This window comes from Paroedura picta, chromosome 4 (genome assembly GCF_049243985.1).
Source record: "Paroedura picta isolate Pp20150507F chromosome 4, Ppicta_v3.0, whole genome shotgun sequence".
NCBI classification, from domain to species: domain Eukaryota; kingdom Metazoa; phylum Chordata; class Lepidosauria; order Squamata; family Gekkonidae; genus Paroedura; species Paroedura picta.
This window is the reverse complement of record NC_135372.1, coordinates 136881315-136900828: the sequence shown is the minus strand read 5'-3', so window position 1 is coordinate 136900828 and position 19514 is coordinate 136881315. Positions and strand designations below refer to the sequence as shown.

At 47.7% G+C, this 19514-nt stretch overlaps 1 protein-coding gene across 3 annotated transcripts in view; it reads left to right on the top strand.

Annotated features, from left to right (window-relative positions):
- The window catches only part of TAF4 (TATA-box binding protein associated factor 4), a 107256-nt gene that overhangs the window by 68087 nt on the left and 19655 nt on the right, over positions 1–19514 (top strand). For all 3 annotated transcript variants that reach the window (XM_077335770.1, XM_077335769.1, XM_077335768.1), the window contains exons 4-10: positions 2118–2237; positions 7736–7855; positions 8836–8958; positions 10916–11005; positions 13189–13431; positions 15195–15342; positions 17952–18066. In XM_077335770.1, coding sequence (XP_077191885.1) covers positions 2118–2237; positions 7736–7855; positions 8836–8958; positions 10916–11005; positions 13189–13431; positions 15195–15342; positions 17952–18066 — 959 coding nt within the window. The remainder of the gene's footprint in view (positions 1–2117; positions 2238–7735; positions 7856–8835; positions 8959–10915; positions 11006–13188; positions 13432–15194; positions 15343–17951; positions 18067–19514) is intronic.

The window sequence follows — 19514 nt, the reverse complement described above, 5'->3', positions numbered from 1 at the left end:
ATTCTGCCCTGGGAGCCGCATGGAGCGCGCTGAAGCACCGTTGCAGCCATGAAGACTTTCAGAGCTTCCGCAGAACTGTGGCTGAGTTTTACGGTTGTGTGTTCTTCTCTCCCTCCTTCGAAATGTGGATTCTATGCAAAGGGAAAAACTGTGATTTCTTGGTTAACGTATTTCATTTATGGAATTTGCATAGTCCCTTTTGGCCCTGATGTGGATAGCCCAGGCTAGCCCAATCTTGCCCGATCTGGGAAGCTAAACAGCGTTGGCTCTGGTTGGTAATTGGATGGGAGGCCACCAGGGAATTTCAGGGTCACTGTGCAGAGGAAGGCAATGAGAAATCGCTTCTGAATATCTCTTGCCTTGAAAAAACTACAGGGTCGCCATAAAAAAACTACAGAGTCGCCTTTTCGGCCCTGGCCCCAACCTGGTGGAATGAGCTCCCGGAAGAGCTAAGGGCCCTGCCGGAGTTGTCGGCTTTCCTCAGGGCCTGCAAGACGGAGCTCTTCCGCCAGGCGTATGATTCAGGCCAGGGTGGGAGGTCCTGACATTTGACCTTGGGCCTCCTTGGTCCATCTGACTGATCGCTCCCATTAGATTAGCTTAATGAGGGGTATAGATAGGGTTTTTTCACCTGCCGCCTTGATATTGATATTAATTGGTTTTAATAGTTTTATTGAGGGAACTGTGGGATTTTATTGTAATTATTTATTCTGTAAACCGCCGTGAGCCCAAAGGGAACGACGGTATATACATTTAATAAATAAAATAAATAAGTTGGCTGTGACTTTGACAGCATTTTCCACACATACATTCACACACATATTGGCTGTAACATTTAAAGCTATTGGTTACGTTGGGCTGTTTGACCATATTGTGGGTCAGGTGACTTGGGGCCCAGAAGCTGAGATGTGGATGATTATGAATTTAAACTGTCAAGCTTGAAAGTCTCTGCTTTAATAATTTTATCATGTTATCTGTTTCATAATATATTAATACGGTGATTTATTGATGCATTGATTGGAGTTTGCTGATTTACTGTTAGGCAGTATTTAATCTATCATTTTGGAGGCGAGGAAGGGGCGCTATAACTGTATGCATTTAGTTGAGTAATGATGCTCGAACGTCGATGATCTCGAAATCTGGGATCCGGGGAGGACATCTTTTCCATTAGAAAGGCAGCTTGTATCAGAGATTTGACAGATCAGTTTTATAAGATTTTCATATTATAACAACTGCCACTGATCTGCAGATTTGGACTCATCCAATTATGTGATGCAGAACTCAGTCATTTTATTTGGCTCTAACAGCCAGTCCCCAAATTTAGATTCATTTTGAGCCAGCTTGGTGTAGCAGTTAGGAACGCGGACTTCTAATCTGGCGAGCCAGGTTCGATTCTGCACTCCCCCACAGGCAACCAGCTGGGTGACCTTGGGCTCGCCACAGCACTGATAAAGCTGTTCTGACCAAGCAGTGATATCAGGGCTCTCTCAGCGTCACCCACCCCACAGGGTGTCTGTTGTGGGGAGAGGAAAGGAATATAAGCCGCTTTGAGACTCCTTTGGGTAGAGAAAAGTGGCCTATAAGAACCAACTCTTCTTCTTCTTCAGTAATATCAGGGCTCTCTCAGCCTCCCCTCCCTCACAGGGTGTCTGTTGTAGGGAGAGGAAAGAGAAGGCGATTGTAAGCCGCTTTGAGACTCCTTCAGGAAGAGAAAAGCGGGATATAATAACCAACTCCTCCTACCCTTCCCCTCCTCCCTGATAACTCTATGAGGTTCAATCCTGGACTCCTTCATGGGGTTTATACACACCCATTTAAAATATATATTCATTTTATACACACCCATTTTAAATATGGACGCCTTCACTAGCTGCAGTGTAACTCAGCATATCACTTGTTTTGAAACAGCTTTATTCCACTAGAATTTTGGAGCACGTAAAAAAAAAGGACTTGCTTTACAAGTTGAGAAACAAATATGACAAATTGGATTTAAGCAAAGTTCTGTAAAAAGATCTCTCCCCTCCTCCCAAATCAATTATGACGGATGGATGGTGAAGGTGGACTGTTTGTTTCTGTGCAGCTTCTTCTCTGTGACTGTACTTGGGACTCTCTTGCAGGCTCCCGGAACACCTATCATTGCACGGCAGGTGACCCCCACCACTATAATCAAGCAAGTCTCACAGGCACAGACGACAGTGCAGCCCACGACGACGTTACAGCGGTCGCCCGTTGTTCAGGTGAGTTTTGTCAGAGTGGGCGTCACACTCACCTTTTGATGCTGAAGCAGGGGCAGTTAATGGACACTGGGGCGGTGTTAGAGTGAGGGCTGCTCCAATGAGAAATTGCAAAGCTGTCAAGTGTGTTGCCCTCCAACCAGTTCCTATGGGGAGCCAACAACAGGGCATAGAGGCCGAGGCTTTCATATGAACATAAGAAGAGCCCTGCTGGATCAGACCAGAGGTCCATCTAGTCCAGCATCCTGTCTCACCCAGTGGCCAGCCAGTTCCTCTGGAGGGCCAATAACAGGGCAGAGAGGCCAAGGCCTTCATAAGAACATCAGAAGAGCCCTGCTGGATTGAACCAGTGGTCCATCTAGTCCAGCATCCTCTCTCACACACTGGCCAACCAGTTCCTCTGGAGGGCTAACAGCAGGGTATAGAGATTGCGGCCTTGATTAGAACATCAGAAAAGCCCTGCTGGATCAGACCAGTGGTCCATCTAGTCCAGCATCTTGTCTCACAAAGTGGCCAACCAGGTCCTCTGGAGGGCCAGAAACAGGGCATAGAAGCTGAGGCTTTCATATGAATATAAGAAGAGTCCTCCTGGATCAGACCAGTGGTCCATCTAGTCCAACGTCTTGTCTTACTCAGCGGCCACCCAGTTAATCTGAAGGTCCAGCAACAGGGCACAGAGGCCAAGGGCTCCTCCTGATGTTGCCTCTTGACATTGGGGCTCAGACTCTGAATGTGAAAGTTCCTTTGGGTCACCATGTCTAGTAGACAGACCTGTCCTCCATGAAGCGTGCATCCATTAGGCCAATGTGTTTGTAGGAAAAGGCAACAAATGACAGAAGTGAGTGGGTTGCTGGTGGAGGGAGGTGTTTCCACTTTCGTGGACCGTATTTGAGTGGAAAGGCAGCATGCAAATGTTTTAAATAAATGAATGTTTTTAACCAGCCTTCCTCTGTAATGAGAGTCCAGTCCAGAGTGGAAGTGAGTGAAATCTACTTTGCCCACCTGCCAACAGATGGGTATAGTCTATGCCCGCTCCAAGTGGGATTGGTCACTCTTTTAGATTTGGGTGTGGTTTTAAATTCCTGACACCCTCCTTCTCCTCCTCCTCCTCCTCTTCCTGTTGTTTGCAGCCTTTAATAATGGCTGCTTGTTGCATCTAAGGAAGTGAGCTCTGACTCATGGAAGCTTCTCTGAGGTGTTACAAAAAGTGACTGCATTCTAATTTCATTGGGTGCACTGTGATTTTGTTAAAAGAGCTTGTGCATATGCATTGGAGCTGCAGTTCTGCAACAGGTTTCCTAGAAGAAGAAGAAGAGTTAGTTCTTATATGCCGCTTTTCCCTACGCGAAGGAGGCTCAAAGCGGCTTACAGTCGCCTTCCCATTCCTCTCTAGGATGTCTGTAAGTGACTCCTTCCTAAGAAGATCGGCCCTGGCGGATGAGCTTCCCAAGAAGACACCTTGTAGAATCATAGAATCATAGAAGGGACCTCATGGGTCATCTAGTCCAACCCCCTTCACTATGCAGGACACTCACAAACTGCTATAGCTGATCTCCCCTAGCAAGAGAGCTTCCTTGAGGTGTATTCATAGGTTACACACACAGGCATGGGGTGACTCTTGTCTGGCATCTTATGCAGACACAGAATGCACCATAAGCCATGTACCAGAATGCACTGGGATGGCTGCAGGAGATAAATCCATGTCCCAAAAAGAAGAAGAGCTGTTTTCTTTTTATACTCCACTTTTCATTACCTAAAGGAGTCTCAAAGCGGCTTACAAAAGCCTTTCTCTTCCTCTCCCCACAACACCCTGGGAGGTAGGTGAGGCTGAGAGACCCCTGACAGAAGTGCTCTGCGAGGACAGCCCAAAGAGAACTGGGACTAGCCCTAGGTCACCCAGCTGGCTGCACGTGGAGGAGGAGTGGGGAATCAAATCCAGCTCTCCAGATCAGATTCTACTCTACCGCTCTTTCCAGCCACACCAGGCTGTCTCTCAGGAAGAGAGAAAGTAGGAAGCCTGAAAAGCACTGATGTAGACAGAGGGATCATTCTTTGCCAGTACCACTTCTGTTTCTTTCACCATCATGCCCCACCTCTTTGGGGCAACCGAAGCCTCTGAACAGGGGCGAAGTGGTTGCAGAACCCAAGTCTGACCTTCCCCCGAAGGTTGCTCCTTTAGTTAATGCCAGCACCTCTTCTTTCCTCCTTGGCCTGCTATCAAAGGCTCCTTAGAGGTATTCTACTAATCCCTACCTCCTGGCTTCACCCTCACCACCTGTGCTACCACCTGGGCAAGGAACTGGAGAACTCCCTCCCCCTCCCGAATTGCCTTCTCCAAACCAGCTAGCCCTATTCCTTGTTTCCTTGGATCCCCCCCCCCTGCAGAAACTCTGCTGAACCATTGCCTCCAGGCCCCCTTGCATGCTCTGCTGGATCGACTCTCTTGGCCTTGGCGGCCCCTGCTGTATCAGGGGCCACCAGCCTTGGGCACAGACTTTCTTCCCCATCCCCTTGTGCACTAAACACATCGATACTTTAGTCATCGCAATGTGTGTTGCAGTGCTGTCCTTGCCAAGTCTGTACAAAGAGCCTACCTAGGCTCTTCCCTTTTCAGCCCATTTCGTCGCCTGTTCAAATTGGCGTGAGCATCGTAACTAATTACGCAGCCTAATTAACCAGTTTACTGGCAATCTGCCCTTCCACGTCCCGTTCCCCACCCCAGCCCCCCCTTCAACAAGCAGGTTCTTTCTGGATTACTCGCACGAAGGAAGAGCAACGAGGGCCCGTCAAATAGGTGCCTGTAGAAATGTATTAGAATAAAGGGCTTTGAACGTCAACAAGCTCCTCTTCGGGACGAAATGTAGCTACATTCAAAGGGTCTTTATTCACGCGCTCTTTTGAAAGAACTTTGTACCAGGAGCTGTGGTATTAAAGAGTTATGAAAAGGCGTTTTGCCTCTCTGAACTGATGTTGCAGACGGTTCCGACCTTAAATCTTTGCTAGCCTTCAGACAGTGAGAGCCTGCAAAGGGACCGTCTTGTGATGGGGATATCTTTGAATAAGTTGTTTGAATTGAGTTTGCCCCAAATAAGGGCTTTCAGCAACTCGAAAACATGACGCGGTGTTCAGTTTTGTTTGTACGCCTAACCATTATCATTCAGACTCCTGCCTCAGTCAGGGCTGGCTTGCTGAGCGACAGATGTGGCAGTGAAGCAAGGGTATTTTTATGCTTTGCAGGATTAATATCCTGGGCCTGATGCGTGTGCAGCATCCCTTTAAAGAACTTGGGGTGCTTAACTTGAAGTTAAGCAGATTTAAGTGACCATCTGAAGGGTCTAGGAGTGATATAGTGGCTGAACTGTGGACAGTTGGCCACGTGTGATCTTGGACTTAGAGCGGTTTCTCAGTGGAACAGGCTTCCTCGGGAGGTGGTGGGTTCTCCATCTTTGGAGATTTTTAAACAGAAGCTGGATGGCCATCTGACAGAGAGGCTGATTCTGTGAAGGTTCAAGGGGGTGGCAGGTGACAGGGGATGAGTGATAGGGATGTGAGTGTCCTGTATAGTGCAGGGGGTTGGACTAGATGATTCAGGAGGTCCCTTCCAACTCTATTATTCTATGATTCTATGATTCTTCTTCTTCATTTTTAGACCACCCCTCCCTTCAAGCAGGTCAGGGCGGCTTACAACATGTAACTACAGCTAATAACATCTTTAAAAATGCAATTAAAACCCAAAATCTCGCTTTTCTCCCATAACTCCACTGGCTGTTGTATTTATTTTTATTTATTATTTTGTTTATTTGGATTTTAATATTGCCCTTCCCTACGGATCTGGCCGGTTTACATAGAACGTTGTACTAAATTACATAGAACATTATAACAATCTATCAGGTAACAGTCATAACACAACATAACATGAACAACAACACTGACATATCCCTGGAAAGATCAAATTGTTCAGCCATGGGAGGGGCATCTGAGGAGGGGGGAATCAGCCCATTCAGTGCGTAATTGAGGTGCAGGGAGTAGTCAGCGTAGCCAGGGAGGGACATGAGATGGGGGGAAGCGGAAAGAGGCCTGTAGTTTTCCCTCCATCCTAGCCTCAACCATGGGCCTAGGCGGAAGTGGCCATGTGGAACTTGGTTAGTTCCATCAGGCCCGGATCTCGGTCGGTAGCTCATTCCACCAGGCAGGAGCCAGGACCGAAAAAGCCCTGGCTCCATTTGAGGCCAACTGGATTTCTCTGGCGCCAGGGATCACCAGCAGATTAGCAATTTCAAATTGTCATGTTCTCCAGAGGACAGTGGCGGTCCCGTAGGTATGCTGAGCTCAAACCACGTAAAGCCTTGAATTGCTAGTCAGGAACTCAGAGCATGACCTGCCTTACAAGATGGTTGTGAAGATTGGGAGGGGGGTACATATAAGCTTCTCTGAGCTCTTTTCGGCTCTGGCCTCGGCCTGGTGGAATGAGCTGCAGGCCTGGACAGAACTATCAACGTTCTGCAGGGCCTGTAAGACGGAGCTCTTCCGCCAGGCTTTTGGTTGAGGCTGGGGAGGAAGAGCTGTTCCGGGATTTACAAACTGGTGGTCCCTCCTAGTAGAAGGCGCTGTGTAATTTCCACCTGGTTGTGCTGGAGTATGGATGCAGTTGGGGTAGGTGAGCTACCGACTGGGATAGGGGAGGGATGTTGTTTCCATCTGTTGGAGTTTTTAGATTGTAGTATTATTTTATTGGGGATTAATTGAGGGTTTTTAATGGAAATTGTTGTATTTTATCTTTTTGTAAGCCGCCTCTGGCCGACTTTGTTGGGAGGGGCGGGGCATAAATTAAATTATGGAAGGAGGGAGGGAGGGAGGAAGGAAGGAAGGAAGGAAGGAAGGAAGGAAGGAAGGAAGGAAGGAAGGAAGGAAGGAAGGAAGGAAGGAAGGAAGGAAGGAAGGAAGGAAGGAAGGAAGAGCCAGCATTATACAGCAGTTAAAGTGTCAGACTAGGATTTGGGAGACCCAGGTTCAAATCCCCATGCTGCCATGAAAGCTTGCTGGGGTGACCTTGGGCCAGACACACACTCTGCTAGCTGAATCTACCTCACAGGGTTGTTGTGACAATGAAACGGAGGATTGGAGAACAATGTAAGTTGCTTTGAGTCCCTACAGAGGAGAAGAACAGGATGTAAATACATATATTTTTTAAATTAAAAAGGTGATCGATAGACTACAGCTCCACTTTTGGTCCATTGAAACACCTGTTCATGCATAGTTTTCCTTCAACCCGTCTACCTTTTCAGCAAAATGCATGCTTCCTTGAGTCAACTCGCAGAGGTATCCCGCTTGGAATCCACAGAGCTTTGTGCCACCTGGCGGTCATCTCTTTGCATTGCATTTGGACCGGCAGCGGAGCTTACCGCATCTCGCAAGGGGACTGGCTTCGACAGTCTGACAGCGCTGAATTCTCCCTCCCGTTTTCCAGCTCTTTGACCGTCTAACATTTGTACTTCTTGCAGCCTCAGATCGTTCTGGGTAGTACGGCTCAAACGTCGGCGTTGGGAACTGCCGGCGCTGTGCAGACGGGGACTGCCCAGAGGACGGTGCAAGCAGCCACGGCAGCCTCGACCGCGGCCACAGTAAGGATCCCGATGCACGTCGGAGGGTTGATCTCATGGCTTCCAGGGATCTGGAGAATCAGTCACCAGCCAGTAAATGCTCCACGTGGGATGCACTGATCTCTGCCTCAGCACTGGGTTCCATCATATGGGCACCTTAACAAGTTTGAAGCTTCCCAAGTGGGTGGATCAGTAGTTGTGGGAATGACAGTGCTGCTTATGGATGTACCAGGCTGGCTGTAGTCAGTGTTAAAGATAAATGAAATAATTCAGAGTTCTGAACCAAGGGAACCCAGATTCTGGGCTAAGAAACAGGCCCCTTTGCACTGGAAAAAGCCCATTCAATCACCCATTTGGCTTCTGGGGTTCACCAAGTGTTGACCCATAGCATGAAGCCTACCTTTGGCTCGGATAGCCTGATCTCCTCAGATCTCAGAAGCTAAGCAGGGGGTCAGCCTTGGCTGGTATTTGGATGGGAGGCAGGCAGGGGTAAACCACCTCTAGCCTTGAAAGCTGTCTAGGGTCACCATCAGTCCCCTTGCAACTCGACAGCAAGAAAAACCTTGTATAGTTTTTCGAGACACTTAAAGAGAGGTTCTCTTGGCCTGGTACCGTGGTGTGTGTTTCTTCGATATAGATTCAAGCGGGTAGCCATGTTGGTCTGAAGCAGCACAACAAAACAAAATCGGAGTCCAGTGATACCTTTAAGACCAACAAAGATTTATTTAAGGCGTGAGCACTTAGTCTGAGGAAGAGTGCTTGCACTCGAAAGCTCACACCCTGCAAAATCTTTGTTGGTCGTAAAGGAGCCACTGGACTCTGATTTTGTTTTGTTGCGTTTCTTCTGTATAGTCATCAAAGACATACATAGCCTCGATCAGTGTTTATTTGAACAACAAGAAGTTATTTGCTAGACACCTGTTTGAGTTCCAGAATATTCAACTTCTAAAAACTCTCCTCCCTTCCCTCCCTCTCTGCTTCCCTGTTGTCCCCTCCAACAGGAAACCATGGAAAATGTGAAAAAATGCAAGAATTTTCTCTCTACACTAATAAAACTGGCCTCTTCTGGAAAGCAGTCTACAGAAACTGCAGCTAATGTGAAAGAACTAGTCCAGAACCTGCTGGTAAGGCACACGGGGGGGGAGAGGCTGTTGTGAAATATGGCTTCAAATGCAATTTCATGAATGTAGGAATTTGATAAGCACCGAGCCTGGTGGATATTTTTGTGCACTTTATTGGCTGAAAAAAAGGGAAGCGAAATTTAGGAAAACAGAGGCTTTAGATGGTGATTCAGAAATCTATATTTAGAAGGGCAGGTGAGGCAGTGATGAAAATCATCGAAGGGCTATACTATAGGGCAGGGGTAGTCAAACTGCGGCCCTCCAGATGTCCATGGACTACAATTCCCAGGAGCCCCTGCCAGCGTTCGCTGGCAGGGGCTCCTGGGAATTGTAGTCCATGGACATCTGGAGGGCCGCAGTTTGACTACCCGTGCTATAGGCATTGCCCTTTGCTTGCTAAATAAAGAAAATTACGGGAAAGCAAATTGCAGAGATTTTGTTTTAACCAGAATAAGGCATTCCAAGGAAATTGGGGACATAGAGAGCAATTCTGAGCAGGACTACTTACAAGAAAGTCTCATTTTCTTCCTCGGGGTTACTCCCAGGAAAGCGTTTTAGGTAGCTTTAAAATAGTAAAAAAAAAAAGTTGTACATTTTGAATACAAAAAATGCTAGACTCTGTGTCTCTGTCCCCTTTTCCGGATGCAGTCTAACACAAAATATAGCACAGAAGACAACTTTGACCATTGCTTATGGATACACTCTGTTGAATCCTTTCGAAAATGTGAAATACTGGGCCATCAAGCACCCTGTAAACAATTTATATATTGGCTTGTCCAGCAATTTAAAAACTTTGGGGGAGCCCCTCTTGCCTTGTGCCCCCATCATAAAGTGATGGTAGGTAGCCACTTGTGAGCATGGCCTTTTCTGGGGTGGCCCCTCATTTGCACATAATGATCACCTGGGGTTGGACCTTCCTTACTTTGAGTGCTGTGAAATATGAGCCTCACAAGTGCCTCTTGTGGCGCAGAGGGGTAAGGCAGCAGACATGCAGTCTGAAAGCTCTGCCCATGAGGCTGGGAGTTCGATCCCAGCTGCCGGCTCAAGGTTGACTCAGCCTTCCATCCTTCCGAGGTCGGTAAAATGAGTACCCAGCTTGCTGGGCGGTAAACGGTAATGACTGGGGAAGGCACTGGCAAACCACCCCGTACTGAGTCTGCCATGAAAACGCTAGAGGGCGTCACCCCAAGGGTCAGACATGACCCGGTGCTTGCACAGGGGATACCTTTACCTCACTTTGAATGCTAGATGAAAATGTACCTATTTGATCAGGCTGTTGATCTGCCATTTCCCCTAGGCTGACCACAGGGGAGTGAGTGGCTAGCTCGTGGGCTTAATTTTTTCTTCAAGCTCAGACTTTTTCTTCTCTCAGATGCCGATTGATTTGTCTCCTATAGAGGGTCACTCTTTCCTTCATCAGCTGAGTAGATACTGACTAGAGTTGTATCCATTGAGGGCAATGTTTGTATTTGATTGATACTTTTTGGTTAGACTGGTTTCCTGTTGATATTTGAAATTATGTGTCAGATTATAATGCCCTTTGCCCACAGACAATAAACTTTTATCATAGCAAATCAGGTAGTTAGTGACATTTGTGATTATTGTTACAGTTTCCTTTACGCTCCTGGTTACAGTGTAACAAGGCTGTATTTATTTTAAGTTCATAGTTTCCTATTATGGGATCTACTCCAGAAGCTTTGGCTTCGATAATATGGGATACGCATTCTGTAAACAAGCATGCATCTAGTTTTTGGCCAGTGTTGTATTTCTTAGCAAGTTTTGCTGTGTGAACAAAGCAAATAAGATCCAGCGAATATTAAGTTGACATCCCCAAATCACTTTGGGATTGCTTTGTTAAAGCTGTAGATGATGTGTAGTCTTTATCCAATGTTTCCTTCAATATATTTGAGGCCTTTGGAGGTCTACTACACTGTCTGAAAAATCTGAAATTTTATCCCAGGATGGCAAAATCGAAGCCGAAGATTTCACCAGTAGGCTGTACCAGGAACTTAATTCTTCACCTCAACCCTACCTTGTGCCTTTCTTGAAGGTAATGATGTGTGTCTTCATTCTTATTGCATCTCTTACAGTGGTATGCCATGCACTTCTTATTAAGAGCGTATTACAAACCGTACTTATTAAAAATGGCACCTGACTTGATTATTAAAGAAGACAGATTGGTAGCAGTCATATAAACCTATTTTGGTTTGTTGTTTGTTTTTAAAAAAGAAGATTTTAGAAGAATGTTAAGGGCACTTGTGATTCTGTCGATCAGGGAGCTTAGCTGCGAATCTGGTAGAATCAGTGTTAAACCTGTTTTTGCAAGACATAAGCACCAATTTGAGGTATACATATGTTCACTTCCCATAATCCTTTCCCTTCCAATTCCCCCCACAAACAAACAAGGATGTAATCTCACCAGATCTCAGAAGCTAAGCAGGGTCAGCCCTAGTTAGACCTTGGATGGAAGACCACTTAGGATGTCCAGGGTCACTTTGCAGAGGCAAGCAATGGCAAGCGACCTCATAGAATCCTAGAATCACAGAGTTGGAAGGGACCTCATGGGTCATCTAGTCCAACCCCATTCACTATGCAGGACACTCACAACCCTCTTGCTTATCCACTGTAACCTGCCACACCCTTGAACCTTCACAGAATCTGCCTCTCTGTCAGATGGCTATCCAGCCTCTGGTTAAAAATTTCCAAAGATGGAGAACCCACCACCTCCCGAGGAAGCCTGTTCCACTGAGGAACCACTCTAACTGTCAGGAACTTCTTCCGGATGTTTAGATGGAATTTCTTTTGAATTAATTTCATCCCATTGGTTCTGCTCCATCCCTCTGGGGCAAGTAAGAGCAACTCTGCTCCATCCTCTACACGGCAGTCTTTTCAGCCACCTCTACTCCAGGCTAAATAGACCAAGCTTCCCCAAACTTTCCTCATACGTCTTGATCTCCAAACCCCTCACCATCTTTGTTGCCTTCCTCTGGACACACTCCAGCTTGTCAACATCCCTCTTCAACTGTGGTGCAACAAATTGAACCTCGTCTCTTGCTTTGAATTCTCGTCTCTTGCCTATGGCAGGGGTGGCCAAACTGTGGCCCTCCTGATGTTCATGGACTACAATTCCCATGAGCCCCTGCCAGCGGGGCTCATGGGAACTGTAGTCCATGGACATCTGGAGAGCCACAGTTTGGCCACTCCTTGAGTCAGCATAAGTTGGCTGAGACTTGACAGCAGTTTCCACCACCAAAACAGAAAATCAAAAGCAGTAAATAGTTTATTAGCCTACCAACAAGCCTTCTGGGGGGGAAATACCCACTGTCGCTTCCAGCCACCCAGTTAATTGAGTGCCCTTTTAAAAACAGTAACCTTGCAGGCCTTTCTAAAGCCATAATCGAGCCTCCTGTCTTTTTGGCAAGCCATTCCACAGAGTGGGAGGCTGCAGTGGACTGCGAGGGTCAATGACTCAGTGAGCCCAAGCGTCAACCCTTCACAGTCCATCACAGGGGCCCCCACAGGAGAAGCCTGAGAGCAGGCAGAACTCACCTTGACCACTCTGGAAGGCATCACAGCAGGTAGCAACTGATCAGAAAGGGGAAGTGGATGCTTGGTTTTACATAGTGACAGGTGGTCCCCAAGGTCTGTGGAACCTTGATCACCAGCACCTCTATTTGAGCCCATAAACGTCTGGAAATTTCATGACCAGCATGTTGCCGGAGCATTGTGTTTACGGAGGCTTGCCTCACGGATTGCCAACACCTTTTGTACGTTTCTAGTTCTTCTCGGGCAAAGGAAGCTTGATTTGTGCCTGTTTGACCGTTTACGCACTGGAGGTTTCATGCTGGGCTGCAGGCTGGAGTTTCAGTCATGGCAGGTTGCCCCACCTCTTCCTGCACCTACAAGGGGGAGCGTTTGGCCCGGTGCGCCTCATCCGGCCCCAATTTATGCTCCTGCACGGGAGCAGGGGCAGTGAAGTTCCCAGTGCGTAAATCAGGGGTGGTCAAACAGCGGCCCTCCAGATGTCCATGGACTACAATTCCCATGAGCCCCTGCCAGCATTCGCTGGCAGGGGCTCATGGGAATTGTAGTCCATGGACATCTGGAAGGCCGCAGTTTGACTACCCCTGGCGTTAACGGTCTTTCTGAAGAGCATTTTAAACCCGCATGAACCCTTGCGCTAGAGCACTGACAAACCCCATCTTCCCTCCCTTCCCTCTTCTCTCTCCGCAGCGGAGCTTACCTGCCTTGAGACAGCTGACTCCGGACTCTGCGGCTTTCATCCAGCAAAGCCAGCAGCAGCAGCCCACGACGCAGCCCACGACCACTCTGACGGCTGTGATGCTGAACAGCCCCATTCAGCGCACAGCGGGGAAGACCACTGCCACCGTCACGAGTACCTTGCAGCCGCCGGTCATCAGCCTGACGCAGCCCACGCAAGTCGGGGTCGGCAAACAAGGGCAGCCCACGCAGGTGGTGCGTAAACCGGAACGGATCGCTTGCCAGCACAGGGGGCTCTTCCAGGCAACAGAGTTCCCCTTCCTAGAGCTTTGCTAGTAATGGGTATAAAACGAGTCTCAAGAACTGGCCCCTCCCTGGGATTAAATGCTTATAGAGGGCCCCCGTGCTTATTTATTTTATTTATTTATTGTATTTCCAGACCGCTCTCCCATAAGGCTCAGGATGGCTTACATCAGTGGTCCCCAACCCCTGGTCCGGGGACCGGGACCGGTTCGCAGATCAGTTGGTACCGGGCCGCAGCTCCTCCTCGTCCTCCTCCCTAGCTGCCGCCTCGGGGGCTGCCCTGCCACTCTGCCACTGGTTCACCTTTGCTGCTCTCTAGCAGCTGCCATGGCTAGGGCTCTGCCTCGCCGTGGCACTGTGCAGCTGCTGCTGGCAGCGGCCCCCAGCGGGCGGCAGGAAGTCAGGGGCGTCGGCCGGAAAGCAAGTGGAGCAGGGGCTCAGGCAGTGGCAACGTCCCTCGGCAAAAGACTACCCCCCCCCCCCCCGGGCCTCAGTAAAATTGTCAAGCATTGACCGGTCCCCAGTGATAAAAAGGTTGGGGACCACTGGTTTACATAAAGCATAGGAATAAACATTGCAACAACAGCCATAACAGTGGGAACCAAAATTGAGTAACGATATTATAACAGTTAATAACAATGTATTAGTAACTTTTTCCACCCGTAGGGAGGTCAGTTGGGTTCAGAACATGGAAGGATGTCTGGGGGGGTGAGTCGATGGTGTTAAGTCTGTCAGCCTCAACCGAATGCCTGGTGGAGGAGCTCCCTTTTATAGGCCCTGCGGAATTGTGGGAGTTCAGGCAGGGCCCTGATGTCTTCAGGGAGCTCATTCCACCAGGTGGAGAAAGCTCTGACCCTGGTTGAGGTCCGACACGCTTCTTTGGGGCCAGAGACTCTCAGCCAGTCGGTGGTGGGTGAGCATAGGGCTTCATACGCTCCTAAAGGTAGGGCTTGAGTATTATGAAAAAGGGAACTTCTGTAGAGTACATACTCCATAAACGAGAGGAGGAAGTTCTCTCAAGACTACATAAAACGGGTCAGAAACCCAGTGCTTGGGTGCAGGGTTGTCATACGTTTTCTGTAACTTGACAGCATGCAATTATTATGGTTATTATTATCATCATCTGGAAAGTGCCCCTTTCAAATATAAGTGCCCCTCTCAAATATGTGACTCCCAAATTCACTGTTATCTTAAGGAATTTAAAGTTTCGAGACCCCTCTGTATCTTACAGAAGAATCAAATGGAATCATAGAATTGGAAGGGAACTCGAGGGTCATCTATTCCAATCCCCTGCAGAATGCAGGAGGCTCACAACTACCTGCTCACCCACAGTGACCCCAAATCCATGCCCAGATGATGCCCCCGCCCCCAAAAAAGAAATCAGAATCCATGGCCAGTGTGGCCTGGAAGAAATCTGTCTCTTGACCTCAAAGTGGCACTTGGCATTTCCCTGGGTATACAAAGAAGAGCCACAAGAGCCAAGCATCACTTGAAACACTTCAGAAGCAAAATTTATTTTATTTATTTATTATATTTGTATACCGCCCTCCCCGGGGGCTCAGGGCGGTATATAAATGAGTGGCTGTTTTTAGCAAGTCAGCTGTTGGCAAAAATATATATATATTGGTCTGAGCAACCCTCCTCTATTTGACGTCATGCAGCCTTTGTGTTCAGGAGCTTTAACTTCTCCCCACCCCTATCCCACAATTTTTCAGGTCATCCAGCAGTCTCAAAAACCGGGCACGTTGATTAGGCCTCCGCAGGTGACGTTGACACAGACCCCGATGGTGGCCTTACGACCACCGCACAACCGTATTATGCTCACCGCCCCGCAGCAAATTCAGCTGAACCCGCTTCAGACAGGTAAGTCCGACGCCTTCTCTTTCGGGCGATGGGATTTGTTCTGTTGATAGCAAGGCCCCACCTAGTGCCCAGTCCTAAAATTGCATTTGGGAATCAGCAGGCGTTAGCAAGGGTTCCTCTTGGTCAGGGGTAGTCAAACTGCGGCCCTCCAGATGTCCATGGACTACAATTTCCAGGAGCCCCTGCCAGCATTCGCTGGCAGGGGCTCCTGGGAATTGTAGTCCATGGACATCTGGAGGGCCGCAGTTTGACTACCCCTGCTCTTGGTGGTCCCTGGTGGATCCACGAACAGGATGCTTGTGGCTGATTTCTCTAAAGACACCACATCTTTGCAGAAAACGTGTTGCTAATGGGAAGAAAAAGGTAGTTTTTGAGCTGGCGATGGAAAAAAAAACATTATTCAAGCAATATAAACTGTTATATAGGCAGAACGAGTTCCTAGATACAACAGCCTCGTTTTCGTTTTTACTTCATCAGTGAACTTATCAATATAACGTGGTATTTCTTTAAATTGGTTTTTACAAGGATGCCAACAAAGTTAGTCTTCAGCAAACAACCTTATATTTTAAGACCTATATTTAGGGGCTGCTAATATCAAAGGTAGAGCCTCTTGTGGCGCAGAGTGGTAAGGCAGCAGACATGCAGTCTGAAGCTCTGCCCATGAGGTTGGGAGTTTGATCCCAGCAGCCGGCTCAAGGTTGACTCAGCCTTCCATCTTTCTGAGGTCGGTAAAATGGGTACCCAGCTTGCTGGGGGGTAAACGGTAATGACTGGGGAAGGCACTGGCAAACCACCCCGTATTGAGTCTGCCATGAAAACGCTGGAGGGCGTCACCCCAAGGGTCAGACATGACCCGGTGCTTGCACAGGGGATACCTTTACCTTTACCTTTACCTTTAATATCAAAGGTCCAACAAGGTAACCATCGTCTAGGCCAGTGGTTATCCACCTTCCTAATCCTGCGACCATAAAATTACGCAAGTGTTCTTTCACAGAAATTAATGGCCTGAAGCTCCATTGTTCATGATTGTATATAAATTAGTTATCAATTGTATATAAATTGGCAGGCACCTGCAGGAGGAGTGGCAACACTTGTGGCGCCCCCCCCCCCGGCCAAGCTGCTTGCCCTGCCGCGAAATGGGTCCTAAAGGGGTCCAGACCCCCAAGTTGAGAACCACTGCGCTAGGGGATCTTATAAGTGACCTAGGGGGTGAAGTAAAAACGAAAACGAGACTGTTGTAGCTAGGAACTCGTTCTGCTTATAACAGTTTATATTGTTTGAATAAAGTTTTGGCCATCGCCAGCTTGAAAACTACTTTTTTTCCTGTCTACACGTCTCCAGCTGACAGGTCATCTCTGCTTCTGCTAATGGGAAGAAGGCAATTTTCTTTTTGAATCGCAGATGGACCTGTTTAAAGAGAGAGGGGGGTAGGGTGGGATATAATCCATGCTTGACTTAAATTTGACACTTGACTCAAAGTTTGTTTCCAGACCTGGACTAAGTAATGCAAAAGAGCTATTGAAAGTTCACCTGCTTGATTTTGTCAGTTTATGTCTACTCTCAGGCTCCTTGATTTGGGTTGCCTCTGAAAAATATGTACTTGTTTTGGAGAGAGGTCAGAATGAGTGAAACACACCCGTAGCAAAGAGCAGGAGCCCAGTAGCACCCGAAAGACTAACAACATTTATGGCAGGGTGTGAGCTTCCGTGAGTCACTGCTCACTTCTATAGATCCCTGCCGAAGTCTGTCAGTAGCAGTAGAAAAGAGCAAGAGTCCAGCAGTACAATTTCTGTTAATTTTTCAAGTTGCTACTTAGATTCTGCCTGCTTTTGACTGCTACAGGCTGACTGATGCCGTTACTCGCCTTGATCATACCTGGAGTATGAAAAAGATAGCGCTCATGCAAAATGTGATCCATTCTCTTTATCTGTTCCACATAATATATTGTTGGTAAGAGCTTGGAGGAGGAGCATGTCTCATGGCTTAAGTGCCACTCAGCGCTTAACACCCGCACAGGGCAGCTGTCCCGCCCCTGAGTGCCTCCTCCTCCAACCGGCTTGCCTGTCTCTCCAGCGGCCAGCCAATCACCTTCCGTCCCCCACCCCTGACCACCCCTCCTCCTTCTACTTCCCTCTGAGGCTTGGAGGCTGCAGATCCCTGCCGCATGAGAGCTGCCCCTGCCGTTGAGTTCACCAACAGCTGCCTGCAGCCTTTCCAGGTCCTTTGGGGAGCGGGAGGCTGTCCGCAGAGTTCTTCCTCCACCACCCACCCAATCTAGCACCTGTTGTATTCTTGAATGCAACAGACTTGGCCCCTAATTTCTGAAATAATTCTTATAATGGGCTCTTGCTAAAGACATTGAGCGTGCTCTAATATTTTGTACACAAACATCTCAAAGAGCTTGGCTGCTGAGGGAGATGGGGCATTGAAGGCAGTTTGTGCATCCGTGCGCTAATCCTTCCCCTTTTAAAATTCCTCTCTCAAAAGCTGGTCGGCATAGACATGCTGCCCTTCTTTCATGTTGCATAGTTTTTGCTGATTGTGTTGTCATGTTAAGAGTATCAATCTTGTTGTATGTTTTTTTTATTTCCCTTCCTCCTCCCCTGCAGTCCCTGTGGTAAAACAAACAGTATTACCTGGAACCAAAGCTCTTTCTACTCTTTCAACCCAAGCAGCTGCCGCTCAAAAAAATAAACTCAAAGAACCAGGGGGAGGCTCCTTTAGGTAAGGGAATCTCCGGTGCGTCTTTGTGCTAACAGACATGACAGGGGCAAGAAGGGACCACTAGAGATAATGCTGATGGATGCTGGCTAGAGACAGCCAGCCATGGAGGATTTGCAGCTCACCTGGAGATAAATGGCTTTTTGATAGGACTGCAGGTTAGCTGATTGTTGGGACCCCTGGTTATTTCGCCAGGCTGTGTGCTTACAGCTCTGGGCATTCCACGTCCAGTGTTACAAAGTGGAACACTTATGGTTTCTGTCATTGTGTGTAGCCAGTAAAATTTTCCTAACTGAAAGATCCGCTGCTACAGAGTCACTAAGCCTTTGTTTATAAATCTGAGCCTGATATATACCTTCTGGGAGGGCGATATATAAATTCAATAAATCATAATAAATAATATAATAAATTAATTAATACAACAACAACACCACTACCAATATTTTGTTCCTTTTCAGTTTATTTTATTTATTTAGATTTCCCTTCCCTACGGCTCTGGGCGGTTTACGTTAAACATTTGAGAACATCTGCATAGTGCAGGGGGTTGGACTAGATGACCCATGATGTCCCTTCCAACTCTATGATAACATACCAACTAGAACACATTTCAACAACAATAACTTTGTTGTTGAGTTTGGTGTAGCCAGTTTGGTGTAGTGGTTAGGAGTGTGGACTTCTAATCTGGCATGGCAGGTTCGATTCTGCGCTCCCCCACATGCAACCAGCTGGGTGACCTTGGGCTCGCCACGGCACTGAGAAAACTGTTCTGACCAACCAGTGATATCAGGGCTCTCTCAGCCTCACCCACCCCACAGGGTGTTCGGTGTGGGGAGAGGAATGGAAAGGCGACTGTAAGCCGCTTTGAGCCTCCTTAGGGTAGGGAAAAGCGGCATATAAGAACCAACTCTTCTTCTTCTAACTTTGACACTCCCTCGGTAGGTTCGATCTCTCAGTCAGGGGGAGGGGGGGGACACCTGTAGATTTTTTGGGTCAGTCAGTTTGGTTGCTTCCTACGATACAAATAACACATCTTGCCTTTTAATCCCTATAAGAAAGCATGACTATTCCATAACTGAAACCTTCTGGGCTCACTTTTTGAATTGAGATCTCCGTCATAATTCACAGCAGCTTTTGACGACTCGGTTGGACTCTGCTGCTTCTCTAGACAGGTTGCTGACGCTCTTCAGTTAGCCAGGCCTTGAGGACAGCAGTACAGATAGTAAAACACGCACACAAAACCAAGCCATTTGGTTTCTTTTTGTCGCTCAAAATCCACTCTGCTACGCAGCAAACACAGTTTTGTGCTTCAGTTGGATGTTAACATTAAACTGGAATTGCCCTTGTACTGTGGGATGCGGGTGGGACTCGCAAAACCAATTCACGAATCCTTGGCTTGTTTTGTTTTGTGATAAGAGTAAAAGATTGATTTTGAATGGCAATGTTTTCTGTCT